Genomic DNA, 22,395 nt, shown 5'->3' with positions numbered 1-22,395 from the left:
AGAACAAATCTCCTGTCCTTAAAGAAATACATTGATTGTTACCATGCTTTGTTATAATCAATGTTTAATTTAGTTCAGAGACTCAGATGATTGCTGGCAGAATAATCAATTGGCTCTTAGATATTATATGCCGAATTGTTAATACCTAAAAATTTATATGTTGAAATCTTAATCCTCAGTACCTCATAATGTGATTATAATGGAAAATATGGCCTTTAATAATAAAGTGATTAAGATAAAAAAGAGGCTGTTAGACTAGGCCCTGATACAATCTGACTCGTGTCCTTACAGGAAGAGAAAATGGGAGCCCACAGAGAGACACCACTGAGAACAGAGGAAAAATCATGTGAAGACACAGGGAGAAGACGTCTACCTATAAATCAAAGAGAGAGGCCTCAGAATAAACCAACCTTGCTTCCACCTTGATCTGAAATTTTTCATGCCAAAAATCCTGTTAGGAAAAAAAGATGAGCTACAGTCTAAAAGAAAATGCTTACGAACAACATATCCAATGAAAATAATATTGAGAATATTTTAAGAACTCTCAAAACCCAAAGATAAGAAAACAAAGAATAAAATTAGAAAATAGGCAAAAGACATGAACAAACATTTCACTGAAGAAAACACACAGATGGCTTATACAAAACCGAAAATATCTCAACATCATTAGTTAAATGCAAATGAAAACCACAATCAGATGTCACTATAATATTTTAATATTTCAGTATGGCTTAATGAAAAATAATGGTAGTACTAAATGCAGTACAGAGAGAGACATCCAAGGTGGTGGTGGAGTAGATGAAAGTTACACTTACTTCCTCCAAAGACCAAACAGAAATTACAACTAAAATATAGACCAATCAATCTGGAAAAACAACTGAAGACTAGCTGAAGAGAAGCCTTATAATCAAGGATTTACAGAAGAAACCCTATTGAGACTAGTAGGAAGGGTAGAAGACATGAAAATGGCTGGCCTCACTCTACAGGAGATGAGTGAAATTCCAGACAGATATCTTGGCTACAAAGGTTACCCCTAACAAGTGCAGAATCTCAAGCCCATGCCATTCTTCCCAGCCCAAAGAGCCAGAGCATGGAAGAAGCACCCATATAACGTCTTCTGTGAAAATCAGCATGAGTTCTGTCCACCAAGGAAAAATAGGAGCCTGCTAGAGTCACAAGGACCCTCTTAAAAGACCAATGCATGAAATCTCATTTGCAGCCACTCACCATGGGCTCCAGCATAGAGAGAATAGAGTAGAGTCGAGTCATATGAGGAAAGACCATGGTTTGTGGCTCCAGGGAGAGAGCCATAGGCACAGCCACTAGGATCCCCATGCTGAGTTACTCTCAAACACCACAGATACCATTTTTCTTGGATGGAGCACTCCCCTCCTTACAGCATAAGTCTGGGGAATACAGTGGCCCCACCCTGCAGAGCTCATTCCTTGCTGAAGAGTCACCTGCTTGGGCCAGGCTGTAGAGATCTGGACAAACTCAGGGGTTGTCAGTTACTGAGTTGTGTGGCTCTAGGGCTAGGGTCATTCCTCCCCCACAAACACATTTCTGCAAGTTTGGTCAAACCTTCCTCCTCATGGGAGATCCACTAGCCCCAACTTCCCAAATCCCTGTGGCTCTACTCTGCTAAGCTTGGGCTCTTCAGGTCTGGGCAGAATCTTGCACAGACTGAGTTGTGTGACCTAGGACAGGGAATATTTTTTCCAGGCACAACTAGTGCAGAGCTCTTCTTTTCACACAGATAAATCTTGGTGTGCTTGGTCCTGATAAACTCTGCTGGCCTCTCTCTGATGATTCCCCTAGACTCCACCCCACCACAAACATCTGTGGGCACCCAACAGTAGCAACTAGACTTGATATACCCTGGGACATTTGTTGCATGGTCTCAGATCCAGGACTGGCACTGAGTTTGAACTTGTAACAAGTGGTGATACTACTCACCCCTACATGATGACACACTGAGACCTTACCTCATGCTACTGGAGTACTGCCATAGGCTATTTCAGTGACAGAGCCAAACAGGCAACTGGCAGTCAGAGGCAAGGGTGATCTCTGTGTGCCTTGGGCTTCTTGCTGACCTGCCCTCAGCTCAGTACCAGTGGAAGTCAGCCTTGGTGTGCCGCTTTGTTCTTCCACGGCACATACAGGCCCAACAGAAGCAACAACAAACTGTGTATCACTTTATAACACCAAAATGGTTCCCCAGGGCCAGTCACAGGCAGCATCTGACATTGTTCTGCACCTGCAAAGAGGCCCTAGAACCAACATGTTCAGTAGCTGGCTAAAGACACTGTCAGAGTAGCATCCAATTAGCTTCAAAAGTGGCATATGCGAAGGAAGATCTTGGAAGGCATCAGACCAAGCTGAGAAGAATTCTGCTTCAGGTGATCAGCACCCAGCAGATTGTACACTGTGGTCTGGATCAATCCTCACCGTCAGCCTCCCCTGCCTGGGAGTTGAGATCCTCATGCAAATGGGTCAATAGTGATCGAAACTCAATTACAACAGAAGGACTCATGTAATCCACACAAGGGACAATCCTGAGTCCCCAGGTCAGACAAGGAGACTGTGCCACAGAGTCCCACAGGACACCTACTACATAAGACCAACCAACCAAGACAGGGAGACATAGCAGGTGTACCTAATACAGAGAAACAAAGACAAAGAGGCAATCAAAGTAGGGAGACAAAGAACATGCCCAAATGAAAGAACAGGAGAAATCTCCAGGAAAATAAGTAAATGAAATGAAGGCAAGCAAACTACCAAATAGAGAGTTCAAGAAAATGATTATAAGGAAGCTCAAGGAATTGAGTGAGACCTTCAACAGCATTAAAAAAGACATGGAAACCATAAAAAAGAGCCAGTCAGAAGTGAAAAACACACTACTTGAAATAAAAAAAAAATACATTACAGGGAACCAAAAGCAGAGTAGATGAAGCAGGGCATGAAATCAGTAATTTGGAAGATAAGAAAGCAGAAAACACCCAATCAGAAAAGCAAAAAGAATCCAAAAATGAAGACAATGTAAGGAGCCTCTGGAGAACATGAAACAAATGTAGCAACATTTGCATCATGGGGACACAGGAAGGAAAAGAGAGAGAGATCAAGAATTGATAATGTATTTGAATAAACAATGATGGAAAAGTTCTATTACTTGGTGAAGAAAATAGAAGTATAAGTCCAGAAAGCACAGAGTCTCAAACAAGGTCAACCCAAGTAGACCTAGTCACATCATAATTAAAATGGCAACAGTTAAAGACAAAAAGAAAATCTTAAAAGCAGCAAGAGAACAATAGTCAGTTACCTGCAAGGAAGCTCCTGTAAGGTCATTAGCTGATTTCTCAGCAGAAAGGGATTGGCATGAAATATTCCAAATGATGGAAAGTAAGGGCCTACAACCAAGATGACTTTGCCCAGGAAGGTTATCACTTAAAATTGAAGGGGAAATAAATAATACCCAGATAAGAAAAAGCTAAAGGAGTTCATTACTACCACACCAGTATTACAGAAATGTTAAATGGTCTTCTTGAAGAAGAAGAAGGAGAAGGAGAAGAAAGAAGGAAGAAGGAAGAAGGAAGAAGAAGAGAAATATAAAGAATAAAATGGTATTAAATACATGTCTATCAATAATCACTTTAAATGTAAATGGCTTAAGTGCGCCACTCAAAAGACATAGGGTAGCTGAATGGATAAGAAAACAAGACCCATATATCTGCTGTCTATGAGACCCAACATAGAGTGAAAGGTACATACAGACTGGAAATATTCCAAAAATTTTTATAGAGCCACAAATGACCCCGAATAGCCACATGAGAAGGAGAACAAAGTTGGAGAACTCAAGCTACCTGGTATCAAAATATACTATATGGTCATAGTAACCAAAACAGCATGGTATTGGTATAAAAACATACATAGAGGTCAATGAATCAGAATAGAGAACCCAGAAATAACTCCACATTTTTACAGTCAATTTATATTCAACAAAGAAGACAAAAACGTGGGAAAATTGAAGAGATATGAGCAAAACAATAAAACTAGACCACCTTCTTACACCATATGCAAGAATAAATTCCAAAGAGTTAATTGCTGAAATGTAAGACTCCAAACAATAAAAATCCCAGAAGAAAACATCGCTAGTAAAATTCCTTTTTTTATTTCAGAGAGAGAGGGAAGGAGAGAAAGAGAATCATCAATATGTTGTTCCACTTATTTATGCACTCACTGGTTGATTCTTGTATGTACCCTGACCAGGGATCAACCTACAACCTCTGTGTATTTGAGATGATGCACTAAGTGAGCTTCCTGGTCACGTTAGGCAATAAAATATTGGACATTTAAAATATTGGGAAAAAATCAACAAATGAGGCTATATCAAACTAAATTTTTTCCATGACAAAGAAAACCATCAACACAATGAAAAGACAACCCACTGAGTGATAGGACACATTTGCCAATGATACCTCTGATAAGGTGTAAATGTTCAAAATTTATAAAGAACTAACATCAACACCAAAAGAACAGACAATCAATGGGTAAATAACTTGAATAGACACTTCTCCAAAGAGGATGTACAGTTGGCCAATAGACATATGAAAACATGCTTAATGTCACTAATCATCAGAGAGATACAAATTAACACAATGAGATATCACCTCACACCTGTCAGAATAGCTATCAATAAATCAACAAACAATAAGTGTTGGTGAGGATATAGACGAAAGGAAACCTTCATACACTATTTGTGGGAATGCAAATTAATGTAACCACTGTGGAAAGCAGTATAGAGTTTACAAAAAAAAAAAATAAACATGGAATTTCCTTATGATCCAGCAATTCTACTACTTGGAATATATCTGAAGAAACCAGAAACACCAATTTAAAAAAATACATGCACTCCTGAAGAGAGAACTAAGATGGAGGCGTAGGTAGACATACTGAACCTCCTCGCACAACCAGAACTGACAGAATATTGAACGGCAAGGAAGTCTGACACCAAGTTGATAAAAAAGAAACATTCATCCAGACCGGTAGGAGGGGCGGAGATGGGCACCGGGGTGGAGAAGACTCGCGTGGCTGTGGCGGGACCGAGACTGGTGGAGTGTGGGACGAACGGGGCAGGAAGTCTGACCACTAGCAGACCCCGTGGCCCCACATTCGTGCACAGATAAACTGAGAGGGCCAGACTCGGAGTGGCGGAGAACGGGGCAGGCACAGCGGCAGGTAGCAGACCCTGCAGCCCCACATTTGCACATAGATAAACCAGGACGAACCGCGGGGAAGCGAAGCAGACCTTGTAACCCAGGGCTCCAGCTTGGGGAAATAAAGCCTCAAACCTCTGATTGAAAACACCCGTGGGGGCTGGGGCGGCAGCAGGAGAAACTCCCAGCCTCACGGGAGAGTTTGTTGGAGAGATCCACAGGGGCCTAGAGCGTGCACAAGACCACCCACTTGGGAACCAGCACCAGAGGGGCCCAGTTTGATTGTGGGTAGCGGAGTGAAAGATTGAGGTCCGGTAGAGAGTGGAGCCGGAGCCATTGCTCCCTCTTGGCCCCTCCCCCACATACAGCGTCACAGCGCAGGGACCAGCATTACCCCGCCCCGGTAAACACCTAAGGCTCCGCCCCTTTAAGTAACAGACGCGCCAAGACAAAAAAAAAAAAAAAATGGCCCAAATGACAGAACGCTTCAAAGCTCCAGAAATAATTCAACTAAGCAGTGAACAGATAGCCAACCTATCAGATGCACAGTTGAAAACTCTGGTAATAAGGACGCTCACAGAATTGGCTGAATTTGGTCGAAAACTAGATGAAAAAATGAAGGCTATGCTAAGAGAGACAAAGGAAAATGTACAGGGAACCAATAGTGAGACGAAGGAAACTGGGACTCAAATCAACGGTGTGGACCAGAAAGAAGAAAGAAACATCCAACCAGAAAAGAATGAAGAAACAAGAACTCAGAAAAATGAGGAGAGGCTTAGGAACCTCCAGGACATCTTGAAACGTTCCAACATCTGAATTATAGGGGTGCCAGAAGGAGAAGAGGAAGAACAAAAAATTGAAAACTTATTTGAACAAATAATGAAGGAGAACTTCCCCAGTCTGGCGAAGGAAATAGACTTCCAGGAAGTCCAGGAAGCTCAGAGAGTCCCAAAGAAGCTGGACACACCAAGGAGGAACACACCAAGGCACATCATAATTACATTACCCAAGATTAAGCAGAAGGAGAGAATCTTAGAAGCAGCAAGAGAAAAGGAGTCAGTTACCTACAAAGGGGTTCCCATAAGACTGTCAGCTGATCTCTCCAAAGAGACCTTACAGGCAAGAAAGGGCTGGCAAGAAGTATTCCAAGTCATGAAAGGCAAGGCCCTACATCCAAGATTACTCTATCCAGCAAAGCTATCATTTAGAATGGAAGGGAAGATCAAGTGCTTCTCAGATAAGGTCAAGTTAAAGGAGTTCATCATCACCAAGCCATTATTATATGAAATGTTAAAGGGAGTTACATAAGAAAAAGAAGATAAAAAATATGAACAGTAAAAATGACAGCAAACTCACAGTTATTAACAACCACCTAAAACAAAAACAAAAGCAAACTAAGCAAACAACTAGAACAGGCACAGAACCACAGAAATGGAGATCACATGAAGGGTTATCAACAGGGAAGTGGGAAGGGGAGAGAGGGGGGAAAGGTACAGAGAATAAACAGCATAAATAATAGGTGGAAAATAGACAGGGGGAGGGTAAGAATAGTGTAGGAAATGTAGAAGCCAAAGAATTTATACGTATGACCCATGGACATGAACTATAGGGGGGGAATGTGGGAGGGAGGGAGTGGGCAGGATGGAGTTGAGTGAAGGGGGGGAAATGGGACAACTGTAATAGCATAATCAATAAATATATTTTTAAAAAAGAGTATCAGGAAGAAATTTTCTTTTAAAAATACATGCACTCCTCTGTTCATTACAGCATTATTTCCAATGGCCAAGATGTGGAAGCAGCCCACATGCCCATCAATAGGTGAGTGCATAAAAAAGCAGTTGTACTTTTAAACAATGAAATACTACTGGACCAAAAAAAAGAGAAGGAAATCTATTATGCTAAGTCGGAGGAAGAAAAATGCCATATGATTTCACTTATATGTGGAATTTAATGAACAAAATGAAGTAACAAACAAAATAGGAATAGACTCATAGATACAGAGAACATACTGTCAGAAGGAGGGAGGTGGGGAGCTGAGTGAAAAAGGTGAAGGGATTAAGAGAATGAAAATAGCTCATTGACACAGACAATGGTATGGTGAATACCATAGAGAAAAGGGGGGATTGGCAGGTAGAAAAGGGTAAAGAGGAGATTAATAGTGATGGAAGGAGACTTGACTTTGGGTGGTGAACATGCAGTACAATATACAAATGATGTATTAAAGAACTGTACACTTGAAACCTATATAATTTTATTAACCAATGTCACTTCAATCAATTCAATAACATTGTTTTTAAAAGAATACAGAGGATTTGGATCATTCATGCAATGCTGTTGGAAATGGAATGTGGTACAGCCATGCTAGCAAACACTTGGCAGTTTCTTGTAAAGTACCATGCATTTACCTATGGCCTAATAATGGAATATCTGGGCATTTATTCCACAGAAATGATAACCTATGTTTATACATATATGTGTACACAGATGTTCATAATAGCTTTTTTTTTGGTAATTGCCAAAAACTAGAAACAATCTAAATGTTATTCAATCCATGAATAAACTGTGGAACTTCCATACAATAAATTATTGCTCAGTAATAAAAAACTATTGATACATAGACCAACTGGATTCTTCTCAAGAGAATAAGTTAAATAAAAAAAACATTATTCCATGCATGAAACTTTCTTGAAAGAACAAAGTTTTAGTATGGAGCACAGATTAGTATTTGCCAGAAGTTAGGGATAATAGGAGAGAGGAAAACGAGAAAGGAATAGCATGAGGTAGCACCGAAGATGGGTTGGTATTGTGTCTTGACTGCGATGGTATTTAAATGAATGAACACTAGTTATAAAATTGGATAAAGCTATACATGCAAACATACAAATGAATGCATATAAAAACTTGTGAAATTATATATTCTCTGTGCATTGCAGCAATGTCAATTTGCCCCTTTGAATATTATACTACAGTTATGCAATATATTATAATTGGAGAAAACTGGGTGAAAGGTTCACAGAATTTTCCTATATATTTTTTTGCAATTCTTATGAATCTATAATGATTTTAAAATTAAAAAGTTAGAAAAACAGATACACAAATTTAAAGTGGTTTTATTTGTTTGTTTTAATATACAAATTGTAATGAACCTCCCTAAGAACATGCTTCTGTGAGACTTAGGGGACCACAGGTGGTGTTGGGAGCTAGTGAAACCCTGGAGAAACTATTCTTTTAATATCCAGTTGATATGCTTCTATTTTGCATTGGTTTCTGAGTTTTGGGAAGTATAGTTAGGTTTTAAATCTGAAAAGCATTGGAAAATGTCCTCCAAATATAGGAGACCAACAAGGAGACGGTTGTGGGCATGGATGTGTGCAGCCCAGATTCCCCCCACCAAGGACTTGCAGTGCCACCCTGGGGATGTGGTCAGTGAGCAGCCCTCAAATCTCACCTTACACAGGATGTCTCTCAGCTGCTGAAAGCCACTTTGCCTAAAGTCATGACCTTCTTTCTTAGGTGACTAGCTGAGGAAAGATTTTAATAGTCTGCCCATTTTGATCCCAACATGGGATAATACTGTTGTGTATACTTGGTCCAGGGCTTTCTGCTAAGTTAGATGAGACTGACTTTTCAGCCTGTAACAGGTTTCTTCCTCTGCCAAATTCTGCTTTCATCTTTTTTCAAAGGTGTAAACCTCTAGTAAACAACTTTCACCCAAAACTGTGTCTCAGCATCTGCCTCTGGAAAACCCAAGCTATGACAAGAATCTAGTCACCAGGTAGTTTGGCCATCAATGAAAGTATAATTTCCTTGCTTAACAAGAATATAGAATCCATAGGTGATATTATGACTGTTTCTTCTGACAAGATAATGTTGTAACTAAGTGAAAGAGTAACAGGGTATATCCAACTATGGTTATACTGTCCAGGGTTCTTATTGGATCAGAAAAGAGTATAGCTACTCAAAGGCACTAAATTAATCTGGACACAACAATAATTCTTGATATCACCCTCACACTGTAGACAAAATTAAATTTGTGGTGAAGTTATTAACAGCTTAAAACTATTTTAAGATAACACAGGGAATTTTACTCCTTGATTTTATTTTACTTTATTTTGTTTTTATATTTTAATTTTTATTGTATTTTTTCCATTACCATTTAGTCCCCTTATACCACCTTCCCCACAGCAATTACCATACCGTTGTCCATGTGCATGAGTCCTTTTTCCTTTTTGCTCAAATTCTCCACCTCCTAACCTTTCCCCCATAGCTTTCATCCTTCTGAGCGAAATCATATGGTGTTTGCCTTTCTCTGACTGGATTATTTCACTTAGCATAATGTTCTCCAGGTCCATCCAGACCGTCACAAAGGGTTAAATGTTTTTCCTTCTTATGGTCAAGTAGTATTCCATTGTGTAAATGCCCTATAGTTGTTTTATCCACTCATCCACTGATGGACATGAGCTGCTTCCATATCTTGGCAATTGTAAAAAATGTTGCAATGAACATAGGTGTGCTTATGTTCTTTTTTTTTTATAGGTGATGAAATAAGCTTTATTTGTTTTTCTTTCTTTTTTTTTTTCAATTACAGTTGTATGCCTTTTCTTTTGAATTAGTGTTTGGGTTCCTTTGGATATATTCCCAGAAGAGGTTTCACTGGGTCAAAAGGCAAATCTATTTTTATTTTTTGAGATATCTCCATACTGTACCACCGTGGTTGCATCAATCTGCATTCCCACCAACAGTATAAAAGGATTCCCATTTCTCCACATCCTTTACGAGCACTTAAAATCTCTTAAATATCTCACAAAAGCAAGAAGTATAAATAAATCTGCATTAAAAATAACATTGCCATAGAAAATAATTAAGAAAATAAGAAAGCCAGCTATAGAGTAGGAAGGATATTTGTTATATCTCTACCTGACCCCCAAATCACATCAATAACATAAATAATACTTGAAAATCAGTAAGTAAATATCAGACTACTTACTTTTTTAATGGGCAAGACTGAAACAGACGCTTCATAAAAGAGGCAAGTAACCAATAAATATATGAAAATGTGTGCAACAGTATTAGTCATGAGGAAATGCAATTCAAAACCACAAGATACTACTACACACTGAGCTCTCTGAAAATGCTAAACATACCTCATGCTATTAAGGCATGAACCAACTGAGACTCATAAACTACTAGTGAAATATAAAAAAATATAATTGCTCTAGAAAATATTAGACAGTATTTACTATAAATAAGTATATGTTTTTCCAAGAAACTGTATTCCTAAGCTTAAGTTCAACAGAAATTCATAGCTATGTGCACAAAACAAACAATCCAATAAATATATACTTCAAAGTTCAAGCAGCAATTTTGCAATAGCTGCAACTATTATTATTAAGAATAAAAATATAGGGTATATTTATACAATGGAATACCATATAGAAACAAAAATGAAGAAACTACTGCTACATACAAACACATAGATATTTCTCACAAACTTAATAATAAATATAGATGACAAACACAAAAGAACACATAGAGAATGATTCCATTTTATAAAAGTTACAACAATGTAAAACACAACTTGGAGGTGGACTGATAGGGACACAAAGGGGCTTTTGCTGGGCTGGTAAAATTTTATTTTATTTCTTGTTCATGGTAATTGGTAAAATGATGAATTATTTTGCAGCAACTTTATTTAGCTAGACCTTTATGATTCATTCACATTTTTTATCATAAGTAACTATTTTTTTTTACTAAAGATTTCTTGAAGCCATTGCTGATTGTCAGTTCCGGTTTATCCACAGTACATTTTCTCAATCCTGTTTTCATTCCTGTTGTGTCAATGTTTAATTAAATGAAATTAATTGAATTGAATTGGTAGTTAAATTGAATCTTATCATTTCGTTAATGAGTAAAAGAATATATCTGTGTGTTTATCTGTATATCCTCTATAAATGTGTCTATGATTAAAATTCAATGTAGTAGATTTAAAAACGATTTCACTAAGTAGAATGGTATTCATGAGCTGGTGGTGTTAATACGGAAATGGTAATTGCTCTCCATCCATCAGAGATGAATCATTAAATTGCCTGTGCAATCATTTACCTCCAGTAGTAGAAATTGAAGACCATTACTATTACCTCCAGTAGTAGTAATTGTAGAACCAATTACATTGGTTCTACAGTTTAATCATTTAGATATCTATGTGCCATAAAATTATGAAAGATGGAGTCTTATTTCTCAAAAGAGTTGCATATTCAATGGGGAAAGATAATCTAAAATATAAATAATTAAAATAAATGTGACTTATTATAATAGAGATAATAATAGCTGACATTGACTGCTTATTATGACTGCTCTAAGTACTTTATATTAAATACTGCTCAAAAAAGCTTTATAGTGCAATTAGTACTATAATTAGTACTATAGCAATAATTAGTACATGCATTTTAGAGATAAGGAGCAAAGAGGTTACATAACTTGAGCCAAGTGGCAAAGCAAAAGCCAGAGTCACATTGTAAACCAAGTACTTATGTTTCAACATTAATGCTCTTAATCACATATATACTGAATTGTTGTTTTTCTATGAGAACAGAGAGTAAGACCCTTAGAGTCCATATAACTGATACTATGCATTCTGTACTCCATATCTTACTGGTAACTTGATGAAAAATGACTCCCATTCATGAACAAACTGATGGTTCTTAGGTGGGAGGGGAGTTGCAGGGATGGGTGGAAAGGTGAAGAAATTAAGAACTACAAATTGGAAGTTGCAAAATAGTCATGGGGATATAAAAGTACAGCATAGGGAATATAATCAGTAATACTGTAATAACTATGTATGGTGCTGGTTGAGGGTAGACTTATCTAGGGGACCACTTTGTGAATTATATAAATGTCTAACCACTATTCCCTATACCTGAAACTAACATAAATGTTGAATGCCAACTGTAACTGCCAACTATAAATAAATAAATAAATAGAAATAAAAATAAATGGAGGATGTAGAGAGAGAAATAAGGTGAAATCAGGGACTGAAAAGGGATTCTCTCTTTTCCAGGAGACAGGGCTTTCACCTCCCTTTGGCTGCAGCCAGATATCAAAACTGGGAAAAGAGGGTGTGTGGGAGGAGTTATTTTACTTCACCAAAATGAATGCTTTGCTCTCCTATAATTTGCAATCATTCCTCATTATAGGGACAGGTGGTGGGAGTTCTCATAGACAGCTGGGGAATACTGCGCCCTCAAGAACATTTTTCAGTCCGGACTCTTACCTGGTCTACATTTCCTTCCATATCCTGATAGATATAAATAACTATCATTCTCCTAACAACAGAGCTTAAGTAAAAGCTTGGGGACTGCTGTCCCCAGGTCTCCAAAGCCAAGGGTGCACATAAGGCTGAAAAAGATGGCCAGGAGGAGGCATGAAGAGAGGCAGGACATAGAGGGAGGGGCAATGAGTAGCTGAAATTATAAGTGGACCCTGGAGAGGAGCTCCTAATACAAATATTCCTACCAGCCACTATTTCGTGAACATTATGTAAAGGATGGTGTTGTGACTAAATCTTTGATAAAGCTAAAGATTCCAGATTAAAGACTACGGAGCTGAAGAATAGAAGAGAACCAAATTCAGGTCTGTGAGGTGTCTAATGAATCTTCTCTCTATTGTCTCAAACAAGGCACCAGGTTAGAGAGGGTGGAATTGGGGAGCTGGTTTCTCAGCAAGAGAAAGGTGATAGTATTGTCTGTCAAGTGTATATGGAGAATAAGCACAGGTCCTTAAGATTCTCCAAGATCTCTAATATTTGTACCATTTAAGGATTACATACTAATATGTATAGAATAAGGTCACGAATAGATTCTGGAACCCATGAGGCAAAGAAGAGTTGTGGGTTCTACAACCAGATGATGGATGTAGACTCGGTGATGAAGTATGTGTTTATACTTCTTGCTGTCTTTTTGTACCAACCTGCAACCGCCCTGGCCCCATTCCTGTGATTTCCCCTAGAAGTCCAGATAAGCAAATGGATAGAATCTCTTCTGTAAGGGTGAGAAGAGGTAGCTCTGTAATCATCAGAGGTTCAAACATTTTGTGGAGAGAAGTCACTATCTGACCATCCTCCAAGACTAATACGCCAAGTCAAAACTAATCTTGCATGAAGCCTGGGCTGCATGAGCCTTTAGATCAGGAATGGTGATTGACATAGCTGTGTATCTTCATCACTTGGAAAAGTACACAGAGTGCAATAAACATTCAATCCCCCCAAAATGAAAATGGGGTAGATTTTTTCTTCCCATCTACTTGTAACAACCCTCAGGGCATGTCTAGGTGCTGAGGATGCACAGCTATGTGTTCAGAGTCAATCCACCACTAAGAAGGGCACACCTACAAACCTACGTGCTTGGAAAATTTGAGAACCTGCTCAAAATGAGGCCCCTAAGATGATCAAAATCCAATCTGCATGTGAAGGCAAACCAATTATTTTCAACAACTGTAAAACCCCCCACAAATATTGTGCTAGACATTGCAGGAAAAATTAAGTATTGAGAATGCAGCCTTCGGAAGCCCTGCAGGTAGAACACACAGAAGAATGCATTACAAATTTGAACCTTACAGAAAGGAGTGAAAAGGGACAATGGTTGGGAGATAAAACAAACAAAGGAACAAACCAGGGAGAGAGGGATTAAGTATTTGAATTACAAAAAGAAGTGTCAATAAAAAATAAAAAGGGGTGGGGCGGGGGAGCAGGAAAAACACCCCACAAGGTGAGGGAACATGTGAAAGGTACAAGTCTAACAGCAGGTCTGCATGGAGCCCACGGTTTATGTGGCCAGGTTTGAGACTCTGAGGATGAGCTTCTCATCAGTGAAAAACCAAGTCCACTCTAGGACAGGCTCTGGGAGATGATGGGTGGTTGCAGGGAAGAGGAATAACCTAGGATTTTTAACCCCTGCAAAACTCACAGGTAATCTCAGGTGCCACAAAAACAACTCTGAGTAAATCAAATGAAAATGTTCAGTTTTTCAGTATGAAAACAGAAAAGAGAGACCGTAATGTTGGTTGTACTCCTAAATACTACAAAGATTTCACCCATTGCCTAAGTCTTTCTAAGCCACCGTACATAAAATGGACTCTGTCGTTTGCTTAATGTAGCTATCCCCTTGGACATGTAAATAATTTATTGTAATTCTATGAAATGGGGGAAATAGGGTCTTGTAAAGTTTCTACAAAAATAAATGAGCCACATGTAATGTCTTAGTGGCCAGACACACAATGGAACTCAGCAAGTATTTGTTTCTTTCATTTGCTTTTTAACTGCCCCTCACCTGGAACCCCTACCTACCTCTTTTTCGTTTTGTTATTGTGGTTGTTGCTATTTTTTATTTTAACCCTGAATAAACTGAGTATTTTCTTAGCCCTTCACTTGTAGGCAAGAGTCAGCTATTCCTCTCCTTTTCACCCCTGTGAGTAGAGTTGCTTTTCCCTAGACTTACATCAGGCCCTGTGCTCCATCCAGGCTTGATGTCATCAGTAGCTACCATCAGAAACTCCTGCACTCACTCACCCCTCTCCTCCCTCTCCCTCTCTGCTCAGATATATCACCTTTTTTGCACAGGTTACATGGTTTCTGGTTTCACATTTTTAGTTACAATTAAATTTAGACTCCTCCAAATCCCATCATCTTATGTCTGTTCCCCAGGGTTCTTAATCAATTTGACACATCCTGGGATCAATGACTGATCCTACGAATACCTACTAGATAGAGAGCAGGGCGACTATCCTCACTCATAACAACCAAACTTCAGAAGTGAAGAATAACTTCCTCTTTGCAAAGCACTTCCCCGTTTGCAATTCCATTCCATTCTCACACCCCGTGTCAAGAGTATGATTGGGCAGACATGATAGTACCCTTTGAAGATAATGAAACCAAAGCCCCAGATTAAGTGACTTTCTCAACATCATCATTGTTACACAGTAGAAGAGCTGAAACTTCAACCAAATTCTTCAGGAGGTAAAAGCCAGATAATCTTGCAGACAATTTTCTGTGGGCAACAAGGGGTCTAGGAGCTATGCATTAAATTTAAACCAAGATGTTTCTTTCAAAGAATGTGTGATGTACAGTCCATACCAACCATAATAGAAGACGGCCTCATTTTTCCCTGGCTGATGCCCAAGACACCCACTCATGCTTATTTTACTCCCAGAGACCAGCTGCCTGCTCCAGAGGATACCTGATAATTTGAATGTCACAGAGCCTTCCCACTGGTATTAAATCTCATCAGACTCCATGGCATTGAAAAAATATTTTCCTTGAACATGCTTAAATACCTAATTTCAATATTTGTATCTCCAAATAGGTGAAATGCCAACAGTAATTTTTTGTACTGTTAACAAATAGTGCCCTCAAGAGCTTATCATTAAAATCTACCTAGTATTGCTTATTTTTGTATCTATGTTCTGAAATTTTGAATTCTTTGAGACACAGCACAATTATGACTGAGGTATTATGAGGTTAGGCTACATGGATTTTGAGATCTATGTGTTTTGAAAATAAACACTTATAATTAACTCATGTCATTTTTACAGGCTCCCAAATGTCCCCAGAACTTCATGAACCGAATTTTACCCTCAGATATATGTAGCACTAGTCATCCCCTCAAATCAACTAAGTCTATTTTACTTGCTTGGTGATTTATTTGTTGTTTGATTGTTTTTCCCTAGGATGTTTGTACTTGTTCTTCTAAAACTGCTCAGGACCAATGTCCTACTGATCTGCTAGGTTTCACACATTCTGGAAAACCTTTCCATCTTCCCCAATACCATCAGTCAAGATAAGAGGCACCATAAAAAACACTCTGTAAGTTAAAATGCTATTATAGCACTATTCAAAGTTATTTCTTCTTTCACTTTGTCTTTATTTTTTTAGGTTATGTAATTTCTAAGGATATCAACCAGGTCTATTCTCCATACATTGCTGTATCTTCAGTACATGGTTCAATAACCTGACATATGGGCAATCCTCAATAATTTGTAGAGCTGTTGTTTATACATTTTATTTTACAATACCCAAGAATCTCTTGAGAATGACTAAATTACTATCCTTGCCATCCCTGGAAGTCAAGACCAATAAATACCTTATGAACAGGCAGTGCATTCACGGGGCAGCTTCTAAGAACTAGAGCTTCTGCAGCATCATCTAAGGGAAATATTTTCCTTTTTGCAAGGCCTGCAATGTGGCTCAACACCACTGCTTCCCCATTTCTGCTTACTGGCTTCCCAGGCATGGAGAACGCACATCACTGGATCTCCATCCCATTATTAGTGGTCTACATCTCCATACTCATTGGTAATGGCACCCTTCTCTTTCTCATCAGGGATGATCAAAACCTCCATGAGCCCATGTACTATTTCTTAGCTATGTTGGCAGCTACAGATCTTGGAGTGACATTGACCACAATGCCCACAGTTCTGAGAGTCCTGTGGTTGAATCACAGAGAGATTGGCCACGGGACCTGCTTCTCTCAGGCCTACTTTATCCATACTCTTTCTATCGTGGAGTCTGGTGTTTTGCTTGCCATGGCCTATGACCGTTTCATTGCCATCTGCAACCCCTTGAGATATACTTCCATCCTTACCAATACCAGGGTAATGCAGATTGGAATGGGGGTATTGACAAGGGCTGGTCTGTCGATTATGCCAATAATTATTCGCCTTCACTGGTTCCCCTATTGTCGATCCCATGTCCTATCCCATGCTTTCTGTCTACACCAAGATGTCATCAAGTTAGCCTGTGCTGACATCACCTTCAATCGTCTCTACCCAGTAGTTGTTGTATTTACAATGGTCTTGTTGGACTTTTTGATCATCTGTTTTTCCTACATTTTGATCCTCAAGGCTGTCATGGGCATTGCTTCTGGAGAAGAGAGGGCCAAGGCCCTCAACACATGTGTCTCCCACATCTGCTGCCTCCTGGTCTTCTATGTCACTGTAGTTGGCCTGACATTTATCCACAGGTTTGGAAAACATGCTCCTCATGTGGTCCACATCACAATGAGCTACATTTACTTCCTTTTCCCCCCTTTTATGAACCCTATCATTTATAGCATTAAGACCAAGCAGATACGGAATGGAATAATTCGCTTATTCTTTCTGCCTCATACTAGAGCCTAAATTTGGAAAAGCTGACAGTTAGTTGGTAGGAGCAATTTATTAGGGAAAGTCATGTCAACAGAAAACAACCTCTCTGCTATTGAGACACCATCATACCCTGTTTATTGGCTACTGAGTTGTATACGATATACATATATTTACCATGTGTAATGCCCATTTGTTTGCCCAAATTTTTGCGGAAGATTAAGGGTGAACATTATATATGGGTGTAATGATTACGTACCATGGGTATAATAATCCTGTGCATAATGTTCACAAAAATGTGGATGCACATTATACATGGCAAAATATGGTAACATATGTATAACACTAAGCATATATTTCAAGTTTCCAACTGATTTACTGTTTCCCAGGTAATTCACCCTGTTTGGTGAATCTATGGCAACTGAGATATTATTCTTGGTCTATGATATTCATCACCAGAGTTTGAGTCAAATTCCTTTGTTTACCCTATGTTCTGAATGTATTTGCTCTGATGTACCTAGTAATTACACCCTTCATCTCAGATATTTGTCTAGTTTTTTTTCACTTTCATAGAGCTAGTTGTTATCTAGAGAATTGCACTAAGTAAAGCAATGAGCCTTACTTTGTCCTCAGTTCAATATGCCAACTCTAGGAAAAGTATACATGAGATCAGTCCAAAAGGTATCCAGCCATGTAATATGAAAAATAGAGACATTTACTGAAGAAGGTACAAGATACAAGGAACAGTGTACATAGTACAATGAAACCTCATTCCCCTCCAGAGTGAGCACCTTGGAACCTCACACAATTCAACCAATCACCATCAGCTGCCCCTTCGTATTTTCCTGAATCTCATCAGCAGTCTGAAATCTGTTTCTTTTGAAAGGTGATTTTAGTCTTGGGAAAAGCGAAAGTCACAGGGAATCAATTCTGGGCTGTAGCAGAGCTGAGTCATGTGGGTAATATGATGTTTCACCAAAAACCTCTGCACAAGATGTGATGCAAGAGTGAGCATGTTGTTGTGATGAAGCTGCCAATCACAAGTTGCCAAGAGTTGCAACCTTCTGAATCATCAGAATATTTTCCGTGAAGGAATGATCATGCTTAATGCAAAATTTGGTGAAGATTTATAGCTCTGCTCAGTCATTTTGAATGTGATGGCCACACAGTACTCATGCTCGCTAATGGTGTCTACCACCCCCGCTGACTAATACAGTGAAGTCGTCATTGTTTGTGCATGTGCATTCCAGTCTACTCTCCTTGGCTGACATGTTATATCCATGTGTCACGAACTGTTTCTTTATATTAACAATGGCTGGATTTTTTCCAGACAGATCTCATATACTTTTATTCAGTTAAATGTTTAATAAACATTTACTAAGTGTATTATTTTTAATAATATGTGTAAATACATGTAAATAATATAACATATAATTATATAATAATAAACAGAGATATAATTGCTAACCAGATGGCCATTGTCTTTGTGAGTCAGTCCCAGATATTGCTGAACAAAGATATGTATTTTCATAGAGTGATGTGGTATTACAGTCCATTTGGGAGTACAACATAGATATGGCTAAATGGGTGTTCCTGAAATGTGCAAAATACCAGAGTTGAGAAAGAGTTGATCACAGGTGTGAGTGGGGAGAAAGGGAGAGGATGGAGACGTGCTTATGACTAAGAGAAAAATGTGATCTTCCCTGGCTCCAAATATTTGTTGAAGCTGATTTTGTTTGCAGTCTATACAAGGTAGAAAGCGTTCATGGTTCGATAGCCAGCTGAAGAGCCTTGACTCAAGTGACAGGTTTTGGAGTGAATTAAGAGATATTCTTATAAAGAGAAGATAGAGTATGAAGTGCTAGGATTACACAAGGGGCCACCCAGTTACTAGTCACTTCCCTTCATAAAAGGGACCCTGTCTCTGGGCTCTGTCATACTGGCATTGAAAGTGGTCTCTGACTCCTGCACCCACTCTTGGTCACAGAAAGGTGAAAATTTCCCAGAACTCCTGTGATTTATGAAAAGAAACATGAAACTAGATTTTTAGAGCAGCTTCCAGGCTAGTAAATGATGTTTGTCAGGTCAGTTCAAGAAAATGTTATTTATTTATTCATTTATTTGTTTGTCTTTATTCAACTTGGCTTTGTGGCTGTGATTATGTGTGACCTTTGCTTGTGTTTCTCCTTTCATGGCATCCAGACTCTGTGCTCCAGGAGGATGATGATGTCACAGGTCTTTTAACCTGCTGTGTACACTAAAAGAAAATCTTTAGTAAAATACATAACTTTTTATTGAAATAAATGAAATTTTAAATGACCCATGTCTCTCTGTGTGTCTTTTGGTTCTTCTGTTTATGATTCTGTTGCTGTGCCATGTAATGCCTCATCTAATACACTAAAATATATCAGATCACAGCACTTTAAGTCAGAGTTCATTGTTTCCTTGTGATCTTGGGAATTAATTCAGGTGGGTCAAAGCTACATCAAAGAACATATTTCTTGACTTTTTCTGTAGGGCCAATGATCCTGAAATCTGCCATAGAGGACTAATGTAAAGTATATTAGGATAACAATGTCTTTTTCATAAAGGCTTCAAATTGGCACATTTAATGGACACACTCAAAAGTTTTTCTCTTCCCTTTTCATCCTTCCTTATCTTGCAGAGATGGGATAAAGAGAACAGAGAAAGAGCTTATTAGAAATACAGGACTAAGAAGGTTAGTTTCTCTTTGATGTCGTGAGTCCTATGAAACATAGCAGAGCTATATGGTCCAGAGGTTATTATGGTCCCAGTTGAACATCTCAGGAGTAGAATAATGGGAGGTTGGGTGGGAAAACTTTTCTGACAGATGAATTTAATTCACTGCTCTGCCTTATATTCACATATGCTTCAATGTAGAGGCAAGGTCCTGGGAGTTTCAAAGACAGCTGGAGCAAAAAGGTCATCCTCCCTACCTTTGTGTTTCCTAACTGTGTATTGTGTTTAAAATGAATCACCTTCCTGGTGACAAGGCTAATGCTTAAGTCTGGACACATGATGAGACCTTGGTTAAGCACTATTTCTAAGCTCCCAATCCCCAAGGCTAGGAGAACAAAGAAGGAGGGAGGAAGCAGGAACGAGCCTTGGGGAAAACCTTCTGCAACAAATGCTCTTTGAAACTTGGCTCCTGGGTATGATCTAAAAAGGAGGTGTTAGAACCAACACCTTCCCCAGGCTCATCATTTCAGGGTCATATCTATGGCACTGCTGAAGAAAAGATTGATGAACAAGTCAGTAAGTTGCTCCTGTATGGCTTTTCCTGGAAGGATCAGTATAGGTGACAAGGTTGACAAGTAGGGTTGGGTATACAGTTAGTTTCTTGCAACTTACAGAGAATTGCAGTAATATGTCAGTCAAGAGATGATGGGGCATGGAAATATATCCCAATTGTTCCCTCCAATATGTGGCATCTGAATAATCTCTTCTTTCAGATATTTGGAATAAGGAAAAGCCAATATCTTCTATTCCCTCCCTAACAGGCAGATATATTTTATAAGAAAACTACAGAAGATTCTTGAGAATAGAAGCAGATATCTGTGGTTTTGTTCAGGACTCCAGGGTGGGTCCCTTACTTGATTGCTTCCACTATTGGAACCAACTTCCCTTTTGCCTCTTGGTGTCCCATCCAGTATTTACTCCTCCATAGTATAAGTGAAGTTGAGAAGGGGGGCACTATAATGACCATTGGTATAGACTAACAGAAAAAAACAAAAAACAAAACAAAACAAAAAACCTTGCCCAAAAGGATCAGTTTCATATTAAAGGAAAGGCAGACTTTGAGGACTTTGATATTAGAAAACCTGCTTTCAATTGTTGCACATTTCTAGCAGAGAGCTCAGTATCCATCAGAAAGTAAATGTGCAAATCCTGTAAACTAAAGGCAGAAGAGAGCTTTCCTGCTCACTTCCTTCTATGTTGAGGTGCAGGCATTGCAGATTTTAAGAACCTCAAATTCCACACAGATGGGGAGTGATAGCAGATCTGGGTTGGGGTGGAGTGGGTAGGGGAAGGTGGTCACTGATGCTTTGGATAGCACATGCAGAATCAGTATTCACTGGTAAGGTCAGAAATTCAGTGTACGTGTATAGGTCAGATCATCAGTGCATGGTTTTTAAAAAGTATAAACATTACATACTGAGCATTATGATGACAGTCTGGTGATTAAATCAGGTCTCCTAAATCTCACATATCAGATGGATAGCATTGGTGTCTGTAAGTTACATAGTCAAACAGCAGAAATCAAGTTAGATCAGGGATTCAGAAGATAAAATAAAAGTGTACAAGGCAGACAGGGTTTGGAGGGATAAAGGCTGGAAACAACAGGGGAAAGGAGGCCAAAAAAGGGAAAATGTAAAGTAGGTTAAGTACATATCAGTGCATAGTTCCTCCACGAGCAGACACCTAAAGGAAGAGAGATCCAGAGTATCTTCGTGAAGCCTCCAAATTTTGGGAACAGAATGATTCATTTGGTAAAATAGTTTTTCTTCAATATGAGATCAAAGGGCTCCCTAGGGATCAATCCACCTTATACATTAATACATATACTTTTCAAGGTCATGAGGCAATAGTTTTAGAAATGGGTCTTTGCAATGTTAAAAAAAAAAAAGCTTAACCAAGACAGTTGAGGTGACACAAACTTTATTTAACAGTTCATGAAATTGAAGTAGACAGTCTCTACTTGGAGAACTGCAACATGGAGCTGAAGGAAGGAAGCTTTTATAGGATAAAGAATAAAGAACAAGGAAGAGAAAGTTTGAAAATATCTGATTGGCTGAGGTCACACTGTCAATCATACCTGGGGTGAGAACACCCAGAGTTGGCTTGGTGTTTGGGGCTTGGCTGACCAGATACCACGTTTCTGCTGAAGCAGAGCTTTTGCAGGGACACAAAAGTTGTCTACATTTTGCTTTGCTGATGAGGCATCCTATGGGAAAGTAAAACATTTGTGGACATTCGATTAAAAAATAGGGAGCATATCCAACATATGCAGGCCATGTTTTGTGTATAG

General features: G+C 38.9%; 1 protein-coding gene across 2 annotated transcripts; it reads left to right on the top strand.

The window, feature by feature from the left end:
• Window positions 1–12,708: 12,708 nt before the first annotated feature.
• On the top strand, window positions 12,709–18,012 carry LOC112317589 (olfactory receptor 51B6). 2 transcript variants are annotated; one of them, XM_024574675.4, is made up of 2 exons: window positions 12,709–12,842; window positions 16,138–18,012. In XM_024574675.4, exon 2 carries the CDS (start codon window positions 16,443–16,445, stop codon window positions 17,379–17,381), a length of 939 nt encoding a protein of 312 aa, XP_024430443.2. In that variant the 5' UTR covers window positions 12,709–12,842; window positions 16,138–16,442; the 3' UTR covers window positions 17,382–18,012. The 2 variants fall into 2 exon arrangements, with proteins under 2 accessions (XP_024430443.2, XP_053781634.1); XM_053925659.2 differs by having other exon boundaries at window positions 15,933–18,012.
• Window positions 18,013–22,395: the final 4,383 nt, after the last annotated feature.

This window comes from Desmodus rotundus, chromosome 5, assembly GCF_022682495.2.
Source record: "Desmodus rotundus isolate HL8 chromosome 5, HLdesRot8A.1, whole genome shotgun sequence".
NCBI lineage: Eukaryota > Metazoa > Chordata > Mammalia > Chiroptera > Phyllostomidae > Desmodus > Desmodus rotundus.
This window is presented reverse-complemented; position numbering and strand designations above follow the sequence as displayed.